Source organism: Carassius auratus, chromosome 8, assembly GCF_003368295.1.
Source record: "Carassius auratus strain Wakin chromosome 8, ASM336829v1, whole genome shotgun sequence".
Classification (NCBI taxonomy): Eukaryota; Metazoa; Chordata; class Actinopteri; order Cypriniformes; family Cyprinidae; genus Carassius; species Carassius auratus.
This window is the reverse complement of record NC_039250.1, coordinates 5569138-5586910: the sequence shown is the minus strand read 5'-3', so window position 1 is coordinate 5586910 and position 17773 is coordinate 5569138. Positions and strand designations below refer to the sequence as shown.

At 36.6% G+C, this 17773-nt stretch overlaps 1 protein-coding gene across 1 annotated transcript; it reads left to right on the top strand.

The window, feature by feature from the left end:
* The first annotated feature begins 276 nt into the window (after nucleotides 1–276).
* On the top strand, nucleotides 277–17483 carry rnf11b (ring finger protein 11b). Its single transcript, XM_026269237.1, has 4 exons — nucleotides 277–452; nucleotides 546–820; nucleotides 14144–14313; nucleotides 15101–17483. Exons 2-4 carry the CDS (start codon nucleotides 698–700, stop codon nucleotides 15270–15272), a joined length of 465 nt encoding a protein of 154 aa, XP_026125022.1. The 5' UTR covers nucleotides 277–452; nucleotides 546–697; the 3' UTR covers nucleotides 15273–17483.
* Nucleotides 17484–17773: the final 290 nt, after the last annotated feature.

Here is a 17773-nt window from a genome sequence, read left to right as displayed (position 1 = left end):
ACAGGGACTAGGTACTGTCATTCTGCCTAATGGCTCCTTTATTGTTCCACAAAAAAGAGGTCGTGGGTTTTCTCAACAACATGAGGTTAAGTAATTACAAAATAGCGAACTATGCCTTTAAATCGGCCTAATGCGGTCAAGTTTACAGGCTTTAAACCCCCTGTAGTTGGTGTTTTAAATCAGCGATCTGATTGGGTGACGAATAACCACTAATAACGTCCTATCTAAGGAAAACACCTGCTGATTGGACCATATAGCCCGGAGGCGGGACTTAGCGTGGCTGCCTGAAAGGCAACATTGCCTGAGTCGCCATTGAGAGCTCGCATATTTGCTATAGTAGGAATTATCCGTTGAATGCTAACCAGAGTTTACTATTATTGAGACGAGGAGAAAAGGACAACACTACATACCACGGCATCAAGGCAAATAAACGTATTTGACAGGTTTAGATTGTATGTGTTCACAAAAACATCGTTTCATATCCGTGTCTGACACTTTTGCCAGGGTTCTTTGTGTGTCGACAATGGTTTGTTTTTCTCCGTCAGGATCGCTCATGATGATCGGGTCATATTAAAGGAATGATAGGGGTTTAGTCATCCTTTTTGAAAGGGCGGAAGTCTGGTTAAAGTCATTAAGGGCAGAAAGCAGGGGATAGACAAGATTTCAACATTTAGACGACAAGGAGTTTGGAAAGGAGATGGGGAATTGTCTGAAATCTCCCACTTCGGATGATATCTCCTTGCTCCACGAATCACAGTCAGACAGGGCCAGTTTCGGTGACGCCAACGATCCGGATCAGGAGCCACCACCTCCATATCAGGTAAGCTAATGAAAAGCCTATAAAATAAGCAAATAAACTTTCCTTTTTACTAAAACAACGTGTCTCGAATCCACCCTCCTGCTTTTTAATATAAACATGCGCATTGCTATAGGTTATTCATGATCTGTGATATCTTACCAAAACAAATGCATTCTAAAATACGGGGAAATATATCAGTAGCACCGGGCTCCCGCAGAAGCTCCATCTGTTTAATTTCGCCCTGGACGGTGTGCCACACTAAATCCTCTTTGTTCGACATAAACTTGGCCTACATTTCACATCAGACCGTCCAGACAGATGGACAGCCTGCTATTTCATTTTTACTGCCGCCTCCTTGGAGTGTTGATTGACCAGCACCAGGTTTACTGCGACAAAGTAACAATTCTGAACGTGACGCGCTTTGTTTGCAATTGTGACGTCATAGAGATGTTATTCTCCCGCGTAGTATTTCCCAACCCTTTTTGTCCTTTCCAGTATTTATATGACTTGTTTTATGTCCTTCAACTATCAAAATATAAGAGTCGTGTTTTTATTAGCAGTTTTATAAGAGCTTTAATTTAAATCTTGCCAAGTACCCCTGCTGTACACATACCCCTGGTTGGGAATCACTGTACTAGGGCAACCAGGGGGCTTGGGGTCTCTGCAAACTTTCGTAGGGGCTCTCATAAGGTTTCCATCACTGTCTTAGTCAGAAAGGGTGGAAACTAAGGGATTTTCCCTTTTTTTTTTTTTTTTTTTTTTGGACATGTGGAATCAGTTGAAGTTCAAGTCATGAGATCATGTTGTTTAAAATGATGTCATGCTGCATATTACTTTGTTTAAAAGGAAGGCATTCATCTCATGTTGACATGTTGTAACACTTCCATGAAAGCAGGGTTTGACAGGACTGGTGAAACAAAGCACATTTAAACAGATAATAATCAGTGCACAATAAGCAAACATTTTTATAAACTGTCACTACCGTGTTTTGCAACATCATCATTTATATTGAGCATATGCACTGAACTGAGAGGAGGTTCAGGCTCTATCATGTTTGCTGTGAAGGTTGTTACATCCTCTTAGCTGTTTATTGATCTTATCCGCCGTACAAAAAGACACCAACAAACTGTGCTTCCTCGTTAGCAAACCACCAAGCATGTTCAAAATGATATGCATCTCAAACAATCATGCAGTAATTTCCTCAGAACTACTGTGATGTAAGTGTATTAAAAAATCTTGTTATGCAAAACCTTCCTTCAAAAGTTTAGAACATCCTCTTCGGTCTTGGTTTCAATTTTGGCTGCATAACCTAGATGTTGATTGGCACATAATGGAAGCAACCATCCAATGAAAACATAAGGTGGGACGTTTTATGCTGTTCTCCTAGTGCTTATCAGCTGTATTAACACTTCCTACTCCACAAAGTCACAAACAGCCTGAATGTTCTGATGGGCCAGGAGATTGACTAAGAGGAGAATCACAGTTTATAAAATAGCTTATAGAAGCCTGTTGATAAAACATTTCTAGGTAGTATTAAATGTTTCATGATTGCCGTAGAGTTACTGTGATGTTAGATCGGGTCTCCATGCCAGATAATTAGGATCTAGCGCCGGATGCCAGATCCTGTCAGAAAAGATCAGTTTTTCCAGTTACAGAACAACTAGTCAGCAGAGCTGTTGATACCCAAAATGAGTTGCTTTTAAATGAGTCTTTAACAGTCTTCTGTCGATCAAGAAGTTGACTGAGAAAAGCCAGGGAAGAGCAGAACCCAGAGATGAAGTGATAATGGTAAAAAGTAATAGGGTTTATTGAACAATCTTAGTTGCGTATGTCTTAATGTTCAAACTTCGTCTGACCAGCACAAATTCAACATGCGCTGTTATACCAAAACTGCTTCACAGCAACATCCCATAAACCTTGGGTTTCCAGAAACATTCCCTCTTATCTATCTCTTATTCATACAAGACAAAACAGTTCATGACACCACACAAGCATGAGATTAAACAACAATGAAAATGCATAAGCTTGGGGAAATTATAAAAAAAAGCAATACATTAATAAACAATAAAAATACTTAATATAATGATAATCAAATATTAAAAATAATCATATGAATGACTTATGATTATGTGAATAAATGATTATAAATTAAAAAACGCATAAAAAGTAAAACACAACACACAGTTTGCATGTGAAGATCTAAAGATCCTTCATGTGATCTCAGACCTGTTTTTGTGTCATTTTCTAGTGAACTGTGATTTGATCAGCTCTCTTCGATTTTCTGGAGGACAGAGTTTTGTGGCAATTATCTATTTGCACTCCCTACAATTATTAATCGTATGCTATATGAGAAGAAATGGCATCCAAACCTCTTACAATTCAAGGGTTGAAATGCAAACAGAATTTCATTATAGGCTCTTTCTTGTGTTACTTGGTTTTGTCTTTCAAGAGGAGTCACCTTTCTGCTGAACACCAGCAAACACTGTGCGCAGCTTTCTGTTTTGTGAAGTTATTGAGTCTCTGGGGTGCAAGATCAGACAAGGGTGTAAAAAAACGAGCAGAAGAAGACAGCACTGTGCTGAATTCACCCAGCGTTTGTTAACGGCACTGCTGCTCTGTGCAATATTCTGATGGCACGCTTCAGCCTATTGTTGGAATGTTGGACAGACAGGAGGTCTGTTTGAACCACGCATTGGATGAAAAAATGCACAGCCCCCTTGAGGACTCAAATCATTCCCAATCTCAGCACATTCTTGTCACTTGCCAAGAATGCTTGATGTTTTTTCCCCCCAGAGTCTCAGGCAGGGAGCTAGAAGGGGCTGTCTGTGCTCTCAAGTATGCATAGAACCGGTTCTGCTTATTTCTTTAAGTTATAAAGGGATCTTTAAAATTCAATAGTAGATAGCTGTAAGTTCTTTTCTTCATAGGTCTTCAAAATATGCTTCAAATTTTGCCAATACTTCTTTTATTGCTCAAACACAACAAAGACAGTCATCCTAGTCTTCCTCTGTTCAAAGCATTATTCACCCAAAAATGAAAATTGTCATCTTTTATTCACTCTCATGTCATTTACACAACTTACTCACCTGTATGAATATTTTGTTCTGTGAAACACAAATGATGACATGTTGAATAATTTTGAATATGGAATATTGAATATATAATGCAATCGTTTTTTGTCCATACAATGAAGGTACAGCACTGGATCCCTTTGACTTTCATTTATATGGACAAAAAATTGGGGGTTATATGATGAGAATTGCAATTTTAATGAAAAGTTGAATTGGAAAAAGGTATACAAATTCTAGAATATCACACTTTATTTTTGCATTATTTTGGACCCCATTGTTTATCAGGGAAAAAAATACAGTACAATTCAAAAGTTTGTGGTTTGTAAGATTAATATTGTGAAATATGATTGCAATTTAAAATGTAAAAATTCAATTTTTATATATTCTGAGTGTAATTAGTTCCTATGAATGCAAGGCTACATTTTTAAATCGCCCATTTCTCCCATGTCTTCAGTGTCGCATGATCCTTCGGAAATCGTTCTAATAAGAAACATTTCTTTTTATTATTGTTAAAAACAGCTTAATATTTTTAGGAATAATTTACATTTGTTTTTCTTTTAATAGAAAACTCAAAGTACAGTGTTTGTTTGAAACTGATTTTTTGTAACATTAGAAATGTCTACTTTCACTTTATTAAATGCATTTCATCCTTGCTGAATAAAGTGTAAAAAAAAAATAAATAAATAAAAATTACTGACCCTAAACTTTTTAACAATCAAGTATTTAACATTTCCATTTAAGTTTTCTTTAGTGAATGTCTTTTCTAAGCTCTCATGGTTCCTGGTTTTCTTTAGCTGCTATGCTAAGAAGCATTAGCACCATTGTGTAAGGAGCTCAGTAGAGTTAGCCTAGTTACACACCCTGTGTCTCCGATGGAGACTAAACCAATGAGAACAACTCTATTTCAGAATAACAGCCAGACCCCTTCCACTCTGGTCCATGTAACTGAACAGTGAATACAGTTTATGCAGTAAAGCTGAACTGCATTAGTGTTTTGATGCTGTATTATGCATCTAATTGAAACAGGAAGTGAACTTGGGCGATTGATGAAGAGACAGACAGGAATGTAATATAAGGTCTTCCTGCTAGTTTATAAAGCAGCTGACTCATGCATGAGGCTGGACGTGGTAAGATAAACACGTCTGTGTGAGAGAGAAAGGCCAAGTAGGTGCCAACATTAGAAATAATGGAGATTCCCTTTAGGCTTGAAAAACTGTGGTTGTGGCTTCCCCACATCCCTGCTCCTCTAACGATTCCTTTCTCTCTTTTTTTTCGGTTCTCTGTTTACTTCATGCTGTAGTTGCTCCTTCTAACATGCTTCTTTTTCTGTTCATGGAGGCTTCACATCACCTATTAGCCAGAAAGCTCATCTTAAGTGGAAGTGCTCAATCCTTACCCTCACTTTACTCGTCTACTTTCTCATTCACACTGATTCTTCAGACATGTGCACTTTTGGCCCTGTAGTCTTTTAGACAAGACAGACAAATAAACATGTATGCATCGTGGAGCAAAGGAAACTGACAACGCACCGACAGACAAGACCGAGCAGGTTACTTTTAATATGAAACTAAGACTCCGTAAACCATAAATATCATTTTGTGGCTCTTTAATGTGATGTGATAAATCATTGTATCTCCTCAGTTCATGCAGCAGGTGAACCGATCATCTCCTTTATTACTAGTTAAAGCATAAAATAAACATGAATGGACATCAGAAGGTATCTTGTTTCAAATGTGAAAAGAGGTCGATACTATTTTTCAAGTTCAAGTCCATTGATGTTAATCTAATATTCTGTCTGGTTTGTTTGTCGGACAAAAATGGCAGATTCGCATTATGATTGTTCAGATCACCTGTCAATCAAACTCACTTTGAACTGTCGATTCAGTTTTACCACATTTGTTTGCGTAATTGACAATATCACACCTTGATTGGAAATAAAACTATTCTGTTCTAATATTCAGCTAATGAACTGGATCCTAGGTCACACAAATTTTATTTAAAATATATATGTTAATTTTCGTGGATTGAGACCCATGTACAATATGGCATTAAACTGATTTCTATCAATTACAATCTTTTTATTTAATTTTAACTTGAATTTCGGCTTCTTCTCTGACTTAGGATGAATCAGTGTATGGATCAAATACTTAGGATTTCAAACCTGCAGCCTTTCAGTTACCAGCTCAGGTCCTAATCATCTATTCGAACCCCAAAAAAAAAACGATTAAATCTGAACTAATTCTTTAAAACAGTAAAGCTTGTTAAGAATGACTGGAGTGAAGTGGGGCAGAAGGAGAGCGTTCTCTCTGCCTGATACGCTCATTGCCTATGAAAGAGTGATTTGAAGAAAGGTGTTGATTTCTATGAGGGGAAATCCATGCAGTTTACACAATGAACCATTCTTTGGAGATAAACTTCTACAAAATGTGAAGAAACAGCCCTGCAGCTTGTGCAGCAAAGTGTCGGAAACTAAACATTTAACCATTCAATGTCCTGAAACTGTTTAATATAACATATTGTAAAGAAATTGAAAATATCAATTTTAGAAGCGTTTTATGATTTACACAAAGGAACACCACATCAGTCTTGTACTTTTGAAAGGAATCACCAGAAACATACTGTACTGCATAAACAAGTAGTTGTAACCAAATGCCCTCCCTGTAACCAAATTCCCCTTCGTCTGGCTCTCCTGAAATTGTATGTGAGTGCTTGTGTCTCTAAATAGTGTGTCAATGTAATTTTGTTGTTAAACTGCTTAAGAGACATTATATATTCACACATGTATGTGTGGTGAGAGTGTATAGTGTTTGTAATGGAGGCCTGATTTTGTGCTGAGCTGGTACAGACCGTTTCTGCACCGCTGAATAGTAGCACTTCAAACAGCTGTTTGTTTAACCTTCCATGTGCTCAGATGAGCGTCCACCTCCTCAGCCCTCTCACTGCTAAGAAAAGGAGGACAAAAAGAAAGAGTTGAATGCCCCAGAGTGCAGATCAGGTGCAGAAAAATGTTCCCGTAACACAATGTTTATGTGTCAATGTTTACATACACTTTGAAAGTTTGTTTTCAGCCTGTATTTAATATATATATATATATATATATATATATATATATATATATATAAGAAAATTGTTAGTTGTACTGGATGTAAATTGTATATTCACATGCAATGCCATCACCTTAATTACATTTTTTATTGCTTTTCTGCCAAATAAATATAGCTCCAATTGTAAAAACACAGTATATATCCTTTGTTAGTTATGCATTTAAAGATATATGCCCCTAAACACTTTAATATAGTGAGCTGCTTTGTCTTGTTAGCTTGTGAGTAGCTTGGGAAGCTAATGTTAAGAGTAGCAGTGTTGTGGATGCTAAAGTAGCTCCTCCTCCTCATACTGTCTGTAGTCTGTGTCTGCTGTCTGGCCGAGTCATGCTAGCCTGTAGCCTTATTTTGGGCTAATCGAGTGAGGTACACATACAGGAATGTGAAGCACAGATGTCTTCACTTCTGTGTTTGTTGTGAAAGCTCTGAATCAGCCTTGACATTGATTTGATTTCTGATAAAATGAAGTCAGTAGATGACACTGTTATCAGGAATAACAGTTGCTTTACTGGTTTATAGTTCGGTTTTATTATCTCTTGTAATTTTGAGGCAGTAGAAGGATCCAGTGTGGCGAAGCTTTGGATTGTCTAGTTCAGTGAGTCCTGAGAGGGAGTGGTCTTTTCAGTCTTTACTGGAACAGAGTTGGAGAAAGAGAGCAGAAAATGGACCGCTGGACGGTTTGTCTTTTCCAGTAATGAGGGAGGGCCGGATACTGGACAGCATGCTTTGTTTAGCACCCAAAGCCTACCAGACCAAACAGAATTCCCCGCTTGCCAGCTCTTTTTTTTTTTTTTTTTTTTTTCATTTCTATTCCTTCATCTCTTTGTCTCAGACTGTCTGTTTCTTTGAACCAATCAAATCATTCTCTGTTGTACTTGTGGTGTTGTGTTGTCTTATGCTGTTCCTGTTGTTCTTAAATGAAAGCTGATGTCTGAAATGTCTGAATAAATTGCTCTTGGAACATACAGTCTCTGTAGGTTAGGTTTGTTTTATTGATTATATTTACAAGGTTATGCAATTATAGTGCAAGTCTGATGTTTTGACATTGTTTCATTAAATTCTTTCGTGCCTAAAATAGTGTTCACCTTTTTTAAATGTATAAGTCTCTTTTATAATATTTATAGTACTTATTATAAATACTCTATGGTTTATTATAGTATTTCTACACAAGAAGCATAATAGCATTTCAATATTTCCATGGTTATATCAGTCTGGTGAAGTCAGTTTGAGTTTTGTCTCTTTTAAAGATTATGTAATTGTTATTTAACACTAAATTTATAGTTATATGAAATATTATATATTAAAAGTATATTATAAATGATTATAAAAAAGTATAAACTATTATATATTAGATTTTATTATAGATCGTAACCTGTGTGTGTGTGTATACTATAAGTCGCACCTTTAGTATAAGTCGCATCAGTCCAAAAATACGTCATGATGAGGAAAATGACGTTGGTCGCACTGGACTATAAGTCGCATTTATTTAGAACCAAGAATCAAGAGAAAACATTACCGTCTACAGCCACGAGAAGGCCCTCTGTCTTCAGTGGTAGACTACAGGAGCACTGAGCAGCATAGAGCGCCCTCTGGCGGCTGTAGACGGTAATGTTTTTTCTTTTGGTTCATTTCTCTCTCGAAAAAAGTGCGACTTATAGTCCAGAAAATAAGGTATATAATATTTTATTTTTATGTGTATATATATATATATATATATTAGGGCTGGGCAAGTTAACGCGTTTTTATCGCGTTAACGCATTAATTAATTAACGCCGACAATTAGTTTATCGCGCGTTAACGTACTTTTTATTTTGAAAGTCCGTTGCTCACTGCGTTTCACTACACATAGCTAGACTGTAATAAAACAACCGAATACAACACAAACCATGGGCCACAGGAGGGGTGGGATGTTTATCAGTAGGCTACTGGCTTGGGATGAGCTACAGCGCAAAACAGAAAATCATGTCCAGAGCCGAATTCCATCTGGTTGGAATGACTTGTATAAGCGACTCCTTCTTTTGTCTAAGTTCAATTTGTTTTGTTCTAATTCTGCAGCACTCGCTGCACTGTGCTTAAATGGCCAACAACCTTTCTGCATTTGGCCAGGACGTTGTCAAACGCGCTGTTGTGCAGAGATACTACGACAGAACGCTGGAGACTGTCACTGTGCTCATTGCAGAGGATGTGTTCAAAAAGCAGATGTCTCGCAGCAGCTATCATATTTCTTGCGCTATCTGTGCTAAGTGTGCTGACTTTATTTGAAATGTCCCACTGATGTGCAACAGGAATAAAATGTTTAGCGCACGTTTCAGCAAAATGTCTCTCTTTATCATCTCAATACAAATTTACTTAATTTTTATTTAATTTTATTTTTTATTCTTTTATTATGTGTTTTCTTTCGCTGTCATTCTGTTGTACTGCGGAGCTTCTGTCACGAAAACAAATTCATCCTCATATGTGTAAACATACCTGGCAATAAAGCTCATTCTGATTCTGATTCTGATCTGAAAATGTGAATGACCTTGTGTGTCTGCAACTGGCTAGGTGCAGATGAGTAAGTAAATGTAAAGTTGGAAGAATGGATAGGCTAAATGAAGTTAATTTTGTCCACTCAACCTGCATCACTGAAAGATTTTTTTTGTTGTTGTTGTTTTTTGGACTGAGATTCTCAGTCTCTTAAAGGAGATTGATGTTGCTCGGAAGGGGGCAGTTAAAATGTTATGATTGAGGTTCTGGACATAATTTATATATATATATATATATATATATTTTACAAACTAAACAAAACTTTAATGTTTTATTTAATAAAACATTAATGTTTTATTTATACGTTAATGTTATATTTAATTTGATTACATTAATGTTTAAGTTAAGATTTACAAGAAATGTTAACTGCTACTAACTTTTAACTGTTGTAAAAAAGCACTTTATTTGTTTAAAGTTTTGACAAACAAAATTGTATTGCACTTTTGTTCATACAGTAGAACTTTGGAAGAATAAAATTACACAATACACTACTTTTGATTTCATTATTGAATTTTGCACATGCTGCGATTAATCAAATCATGCGATTAATCGCGATTAAAATATTTAATCGTTGCCCAGCACTAATATATATATATATATATATATATATATATATATATATATATAATGGACATATTTCAGCTTTGCTTTTGATTAGCCTGTCCAATATACTTTATATTTTTATACTGCATATTTAAATGTCATATGAAAACTTTTTTTTTTGCTTTATCTCAGCCCAACAGAGCAAATAATTATATATTTTTATATTGTTTTATATTAGAATATAAAGTTAATTGTCATATCAACACATTTTGTTTGTTTGAACATGCCAACCAGCCCAACAGAGCAACATTTATATATAATATATTGTATAATTTATATTTATTTGTCATATCAAAAGATTGCTTTCTTTGCTTAAACAGCCTGAAAGAATAACATTGGAGTGCATTTGAGGGGGGACTATCTATTTTTCAGCCAATAGCAGATGGGGCAGGTGTTCAGATTACTTTTTTTGTTCTGTTTGTTGAGGCTAGTGCCACAGAAATACATAAATGCATTACCTCTAAGATGAACCTTCATACAAAAATGCTACCTGTTGAGTCAGCAACTCGGTTAGCGCCTCAAACCTTTGTTGGATTTCCATAGTGTGAAACACAAGAGTTTCAGAGACTGTGTCAGAGAAGACAACGGCATCGTTGTCGGAACGATCATGTTTCGCCTCTGCTTCCAGCTAAACACGCACACGTTTATTTGCTGGATCCCACAGTGCTGCCCGCTACATTATGAGTGTGTACATGCCTCACAAATATTCTTTCTATTTGCTTGTGTCTTCAGCCGGTGTACAAATAAGTTTGTATTCAGATAGGTCTGTCATGTGATTGTATTCAATACGGCCGCTGTGTGACCTAATTCTTAAGTGAGCTCTGAACCTGATCTCAAAGCTCACCTTTAATCTGATCTGAGATCAGAACTGCACGACGCTATGGTTGCTTTTCCCAGCAGCACCTCCCAGTCCTCAGGCCTGGTTTTTACAGAACGCATCTCACTGTGGCCTATGGGCATTACTCCCGTGTGTGGAAACCTGTCCTACTTCTGATTAATCGTTATTGTGGTGCGTGCGTATATGAATGTGGGTTAGAGGTTTATAATATAAGAAAGTAATAAATATCTGCCAAGTATGATTATCCATGGAGCAATATCTGAGCTTTGGCCGTTCGTGGCTGCTCTGAGCCAAAGCAGTAATGTTTTTTTTTTTTCTGTTGTTCCCAAGACTGCAAAGTCACCGAGTGTGAAACCTCCAGTCTAATTACCTTCACCACCACCATTCACAAATCAATCACAATCAATCACTAATCAATGGCTAATTTATTAAAGGTTTAAAGAGAGATGTGATCTGAACTCCAGAGTACAATCACTGACACCTGAAACGATATATTAATGTCTTCTCTTGGGTGTAATGGTAATTTAATGGTGGTTAAATTAATACAGATTATGCACAGGGGTGTGTAAACTTTTGAGAAAAGATTGGTATGTGAAATTGTGAATACTGTGAATTGTGAATTTATTATTATTATTATTATTATTATTATTATTATTAATTTACATTTTGTAAATTTATTTATATATTTTTTATGTATTTAAAAGGTTGATTTTTATATATATATATATATATATATATATATATATATATATATATATATATATATATATATATATATATACAGTATTGTTCAAAATAATAGCAGTACAATGTGACTAACCAGAATAATCAAGGTTTTTCGTATATTTTTTTATTGCTACGTGGCAAACAAGTTACCAGTAGGTTCAGTAGATTCTCAGAAAACAAATGAGACCCAGCATTCATGATATGCACGCTCTTAAGGCTGTGCAATTGGGCAATTAGTTGAATTAGTTGAAAGGGGTGTGTTCAAAAAATAGCAGTGTGGCATTCAATCACTGAGGTCATCAATTTTGTGAAGAAACAGGTGTGAATCAGGTGGCCCCTATTTAAGGATGAAGCCAACACTTGTTGAACATGCATTTGAAAGCTGAGGAAAATGGGTCGTTCAAGACATTGTTCAGAAGAACAGCGTACTTTGATTAAAAAGTTGATTAGAGAGGGGAAAACCTATAAAGAGGTGCAAAAAATGATAGGCTGTTCAGCTAAAATGATCTCCAATGCCTTAAAATGGAGAGCAAAACCAGAGAGACGTGGAAGAAAACGGAAGACAACCATCAAAATGGATAGAAGAATAACCAGAATGGCAAAGGCTCAGCCAATGATCACCTCCAGGATGATCAAAGACAGTCTGGAGTTACCTGTAAGTACTGTGACAGTTAGAAGACGTCTGTGTGAAGCTAATCTATTTTCAAGAATCCCCCGCAAAGTCCCTCTGTTAAAAAAAAGGCATGTGCAGAAGAGGTTACAATTTGCCAAAGAACACATCAACTGGCCTAAAGAGAAATGGAGGAACATTTTGTGGACTGATGAGAGTAAAATTGTTCTTTTTGGGTCCAAGGGCCACAGGCAGTTTGTGAGACGACCCCCAAACTCTGAATTCAAGCCACAGTACACAGTGAAGACAGTGAAGCATGGAGGTGCAAGCATCATGATATGGGCATGTTTCTCCTACTATGGTGTTGGGCCTATTTATCGCATACCAGGGATCATGGATCAGTTTGCATATGTTAAAATACTTGAAGAGGTCATGTTGCCCTATGCTGAAGAGGACATGCCCTTGAAATGGTTGTTTCAACAAGACAATGACCCAAAACACACTAGTAAACGGGCAAAGTCTTGGTTCCAAACCAACAAAATTAATGTTATGGAGTGGCCAGCCCAATCTCCAGACCTTAATCCAATTGAGAACTTGTGGGGTGATATCAAAAATGCTGTTTCTGAAGCAAAACCAAGAAATGTGAATGAATTGTGGAATGTTGTTAAAGAATCATGGAGTGGAATAACAGCTGAGAGGTGCCACAAGTTGGTTGACTCCATGCCACACAGATGTCAAGCAGTTTTAAAAAACTGTGATCATACAACTAAATATTAGTTTAGTGATTCACAGGATTGCTAAATCCCAGAAAAAAAAAATGTTTGTACAAAATAGTTTTGAGTTTGTACAGTCAAAGGTAGACACTGCTATTTTTTTGAACACACCCCTTTCAACGAATTGCCCAATTGCACAGCCTTAAGAGCGTGCATATCATGAATGCTGGGTCTTGTTTGTTTTCTGACAATCTACTGAACCTACTGGTAACTCGTTTGCCACGTAGCAATAAAAAATATACTAAAAACCTTGATTATTCTGTTTAGTCACATTGTACTGCTATTATTTTGAACAATACTGTATATATATTTGTTAGAAATTATGAAATAACATTATGTATGTATATATGTGTGTCCGCAAGTTTCTATTAATTTCTATATATTCTTTGTTTTATTATTATACAATATAATTTATATGACTGAAGTCCTGAATAATGGATGTTTAAATATATTCATCAGGGCAGTGCTGAAATAAATACGATCATAAGTGTGTTAACTTATGAATTGTGTCTCTTAACTAAAAATAAATCATATATTTACTGTTGTTTACTGTTATACAAATTTTCCTGTGTATGATAGAAGTTTTGCTCTTTATGAAATTCTAATAAACGCTTCTATTTTGTTTGTCATTTGCTATGAAAAATACTGTAACATCACTTGTTCTAATGTTTTCAGAAGAATATGTAGCACACAGAGCTTAAACATACTCAGAGTCTCTCAAACAGCTTTCATTAGTGAGTGTTGAGCATGCACCTGTCTCAATGGGAGCTATTGTTCACCCCCCTCTCTTCATAAGTAGTCTTTGGACTCATATGGTCCCATTTTGGCTTCTCACATCAAAATGGTGCAAAAAGGGAAAGATCGCCCCCTGGTGGAGCGTCTGGTGCATGTGACTCAAATATTGAGGCGCTTACTCATAACTATGGTATTGTACTGTATAGCTGCATATTCAGTTCTGGATAAGCTTGGTCATATATGACTTTGCATTATATTGAGTGGCATAGAAGTGGTTAAAGATCTCAAACCCCACAAGAAGTGATCCATCTATATTAACCAGTGTTATATGTTCTTATACCGTGTGTGTGTGGGTTTTCAGGAGCAGATCCATGTGCCTGTGTATCACCCCACTCCCAGCCAAGCCCGGCTGGCAACCCAACTGACCGAAGAGGAGCAGGTGCGGATCGCTCAAAGGATCGGCCTCATCCAGCATCTTCCCAAAGGTGTCTATGATCCAGGCAGCGACGGCACTGAGAAGAAGATTCGAGAGTAAGTGATTATGCTGTGTGTCTGTCTGTTTGTTTCATAGTTATTTTAAAGTTGGTGAAGGAGCAATGTTTTTTTTTTATTTAATTTTTTCAATCTAGCTCAAAAAACATGAATGCACATGAAAGCACGTTTATAATGAAAAGTAAATATGAAACTTACTATTACTAGGATTATTGTAACGTTAAATTCCAGGGTTTTTTTTGTTTTTGTTTTTTTTTGTTTTTTTTTTGCAGCAAATTAGAATTTATTTCATATTTCACTGAAGACGTAATTAATGGCTGGTGAAAATTCAGCCTTGCCATTACAAAGATAAATTACATTTTTAAATGTATTAAAATAGAAAAAGGTTATTTTAAATTAAAATTACCATTTCATAATATTGCTTTTTTCTCTTTCTTTTTTTTTTTATCTAACAACTGCAGCCTTTATGCTAAAGAGCGATTTCTTTGAAACGCATAAAAAAATCTAATTTTCAAGCTTTTGAATGGTAGTTTACACATTCCCAGAATTCTCTAATTTAAATGAAGTAGGTTTACAAAATGGAATCTTAATGCGGAGATGTCATAAGTGTCTGTTCCTGACCATTCTGTTGTATGACTATTGAACTTCTTTTGAAATACAGTTCAGTAAATTCATCTTTCTGTCATTGCGATTCAGCTTCCTGCAGGGTGTGACCAACTTTTTAATTCTGCACAACGCCCAACCCTGTCAGCAGCCTATGGGAACGCTGTGCACTTTGTTGCCAAGCTTATCGCAGTGTGTGTTAACACGTTCTCTCTTTGCGCAGGTGTGTGATCTGCATGATGGACTTTGTGTATGGAGACCCCATCCGGTTCCTTCCCTGCATGCACATCTACCACCTGGACTGCATAGATGACTGGCTGATGAGGTCCTTCACGTGTCCCTCCTGTATGGAGCCTGTAGATGCTGCCTTGCTCTCGTCCTACGAAACTAACTGACTGCTGCCTGACCTGATCCCCGCCCCCCACACACATATATATACACACATACACACACACACAACCCTTGAGTCCTGTCCTCACATGACCCCTTTGCATAAAGAGACGAACTGTCCACTCGACTCGGGCGTGGGATGGTGTTCCTGTGGCATCGTGGGATAAAGGAGGCAACAGTGATAATTAAACCTCTCCTGCATGGTCCTGCTGGACAGGGAAATCTGCAGGAGCCCTTTTGCACCCTCACGACTTTATCATGTGATTCCTTTGTCTCTCATCAACGACACCCAGACAAACTGGTCACGCACCATTCCACATAACACTTACACTGGAAGGAGACGAACCTTCGAGAAACACACAGGAGGACTTTTAAAAACACATCTTTAACATTCAATCTCTATTTATTTCTTTATTTCTCTCTCAGTGTCTGTTTCCATAAAGGGCTCGTTTGATTTCTGCCGAAGCTGCAGTGGAGCAAAACCAATGGCATTGCACATACACATGCAAAAAATTTTGCACTTTTGAGAATTAAGCCCAACTTCACACACGCAAACGTGCATTACATAACTTTTATTTAACCACATGTTAGCTTTTTTTTAGTTTATATGTTTGGTTGGTTGTTTTAAACTACTCAATGGACACTTCAGCGACCCAATTTGTGTTGAGAAAGGAGCATTTCTCTATATCACTTGCGAGCACCAAGTCGGAGTGGATTTGGTGCTGCAAATAAATGAAAAATATATGTATCTAATTTTTTTTTTTTTTACACATAGTATATTACAACTTTTTCCTGCATTACGTAGTTTTTGATCTTGCATTAAAATGTCACAATAATGGTTGATCTCACATATTGGTCAAGCTGAAGTGTTTTGTTGCTTTTTGCTTTGTGGATCCTATTTTTTTTTTTTTATCAATACTGTCTATTGTAACTCAACCGAAAAAATATATTTAACGATAAAAAACACTGAAGTCATCGAAAGTCTGAAGGTGGCTATGAGGGCAGCCTGAAATGAATAATGCAATATAGGCTGTAGTGACTCATGAAAGTACACGTATGAGTGTGTGAAACTGCTCAATAGTTATAATTTCACCTTCTTTTCTGGTGCACTTGTGTGTTTAGTTAACTTTATTGTACATATTGCAATGATATATCTTTTAGTGACTTTTATTAGATTTTTCTGTACCAGATACTTTAAAAAGAAGTTTTTATGACATCGTAAGGCACTCATAAACTTGGAAAGAAATGTTTTTTTGTGAATCCTCATGGATTGACGATTTACGAGTTATTTCCCCTCATGTTGTTTGTGGGGGTTTTCTCATAGACTTCAAATTCTTGGCATTAATTTGCGTTTCTTGTTGAATAGAAGACCACAGGCAGTATGATCACACCCAAAGCTGGGATGTGCTTTAAAAAGCTGTTTGATGGGTTTTTTAAATGAAAGATGGTTTATGCTTAGTGAAATTACGCCCAGTCCTCTCGCTCGGTCTAAAAAAGAAAGCACATGAGAGCATAGAAATCAAGTCTCTATGGTTTTTACTCTCAAATGTTATATAAAGACAAAGTAATTGCTAAAATGAGAAGTGGTAGTAGGTAATGCACCTTTGGCATTAAATCTGTCCACTTAATCAAAACGGAAAAAAAAAATGTGGTGGTTAGTGGCTGCTTTTGAAGTGAAGATTTTCAGTTGTTCCTCGTGTTTGAACTCATGCCTTGTGTGGGGTGACTGTAAGTGTGTAGTTAATGAAGGTGAGGGATATATTCTTCATAGAAAATCCATTGACCTGGTTTTGCACAGTACTTAGTTGTAGGTTTCGTCTTTTCTTTTTTCCTGTCTCTCCATACAACGTGGAGCTCCATTGCCTTAGACCAGACAAGCAGGAGGCTTTTGGCTGGACGTCCTGGGCTGATGGGGGCTCTACACCAGCATCAGGAGGACAGTGATGATTATGAATGAGCATTTGGATGTTATAAGACCATATTTGCTCCCGAGAAGACGTCATCAATGCAATGCCATACAAAAACTGCTTCTCCATGATGTGCTGGGAGCACATGGACATTATATGTGATCTGTTTGTATGTGACGTGTGTGTAAGGCTGCGAGAGTCTCCCGTTTGTCTGTCTGTGAATATATACATAAACGTATGTATATATAAAATTATGCATCTTCTATGTACTACAGGCAAATAATAAATAGAATTTATGCTATGAAATTATCTGTGTGTGTGCTGTTTTTATTTTTTTTTTAAACAATTTTTAATATTAAGAAGGTTTTCTGTACGAGGGAATTTTCATGTATTTCATGTAGAAACATGCATTATATGATAATCGGTTTATTAAATGATAGTCAGAAATGTAGTGAAACTTTACATATACATGCACACACTTAAGCATTACTTAAAGTAAGGTTTATTTTCACTTTCTGTACTAGTACATACCTTAAAGACTTCTTGTCCCACATTTGTTTCCAAGGGTCAAAATGCAGTTCATTAACACATTACTCACA

Coding starts and splice junctions, on each gene's coding strand:
- rnf11b (XM_026269237.1), top strand. CDS start 698: ATGGGGAATTGTCTGAAATCTCCCACTTCGGATGATATCTCCTTGCTC. Junction 821..14,143: donor AGCCACCACCTCCATATCAG/GTAAGCTAATGA, acceptor GTGGGTTTTCAG/GAGCAGATCCATGTGCCTGT. Junction 14,314..15,100: donor ACTGAGAAGAAGATTCGAGA/GTAAGTGATTAT, acceptor CTCTTTGCGCAG/GTGTGTGATCTGCATGATGG.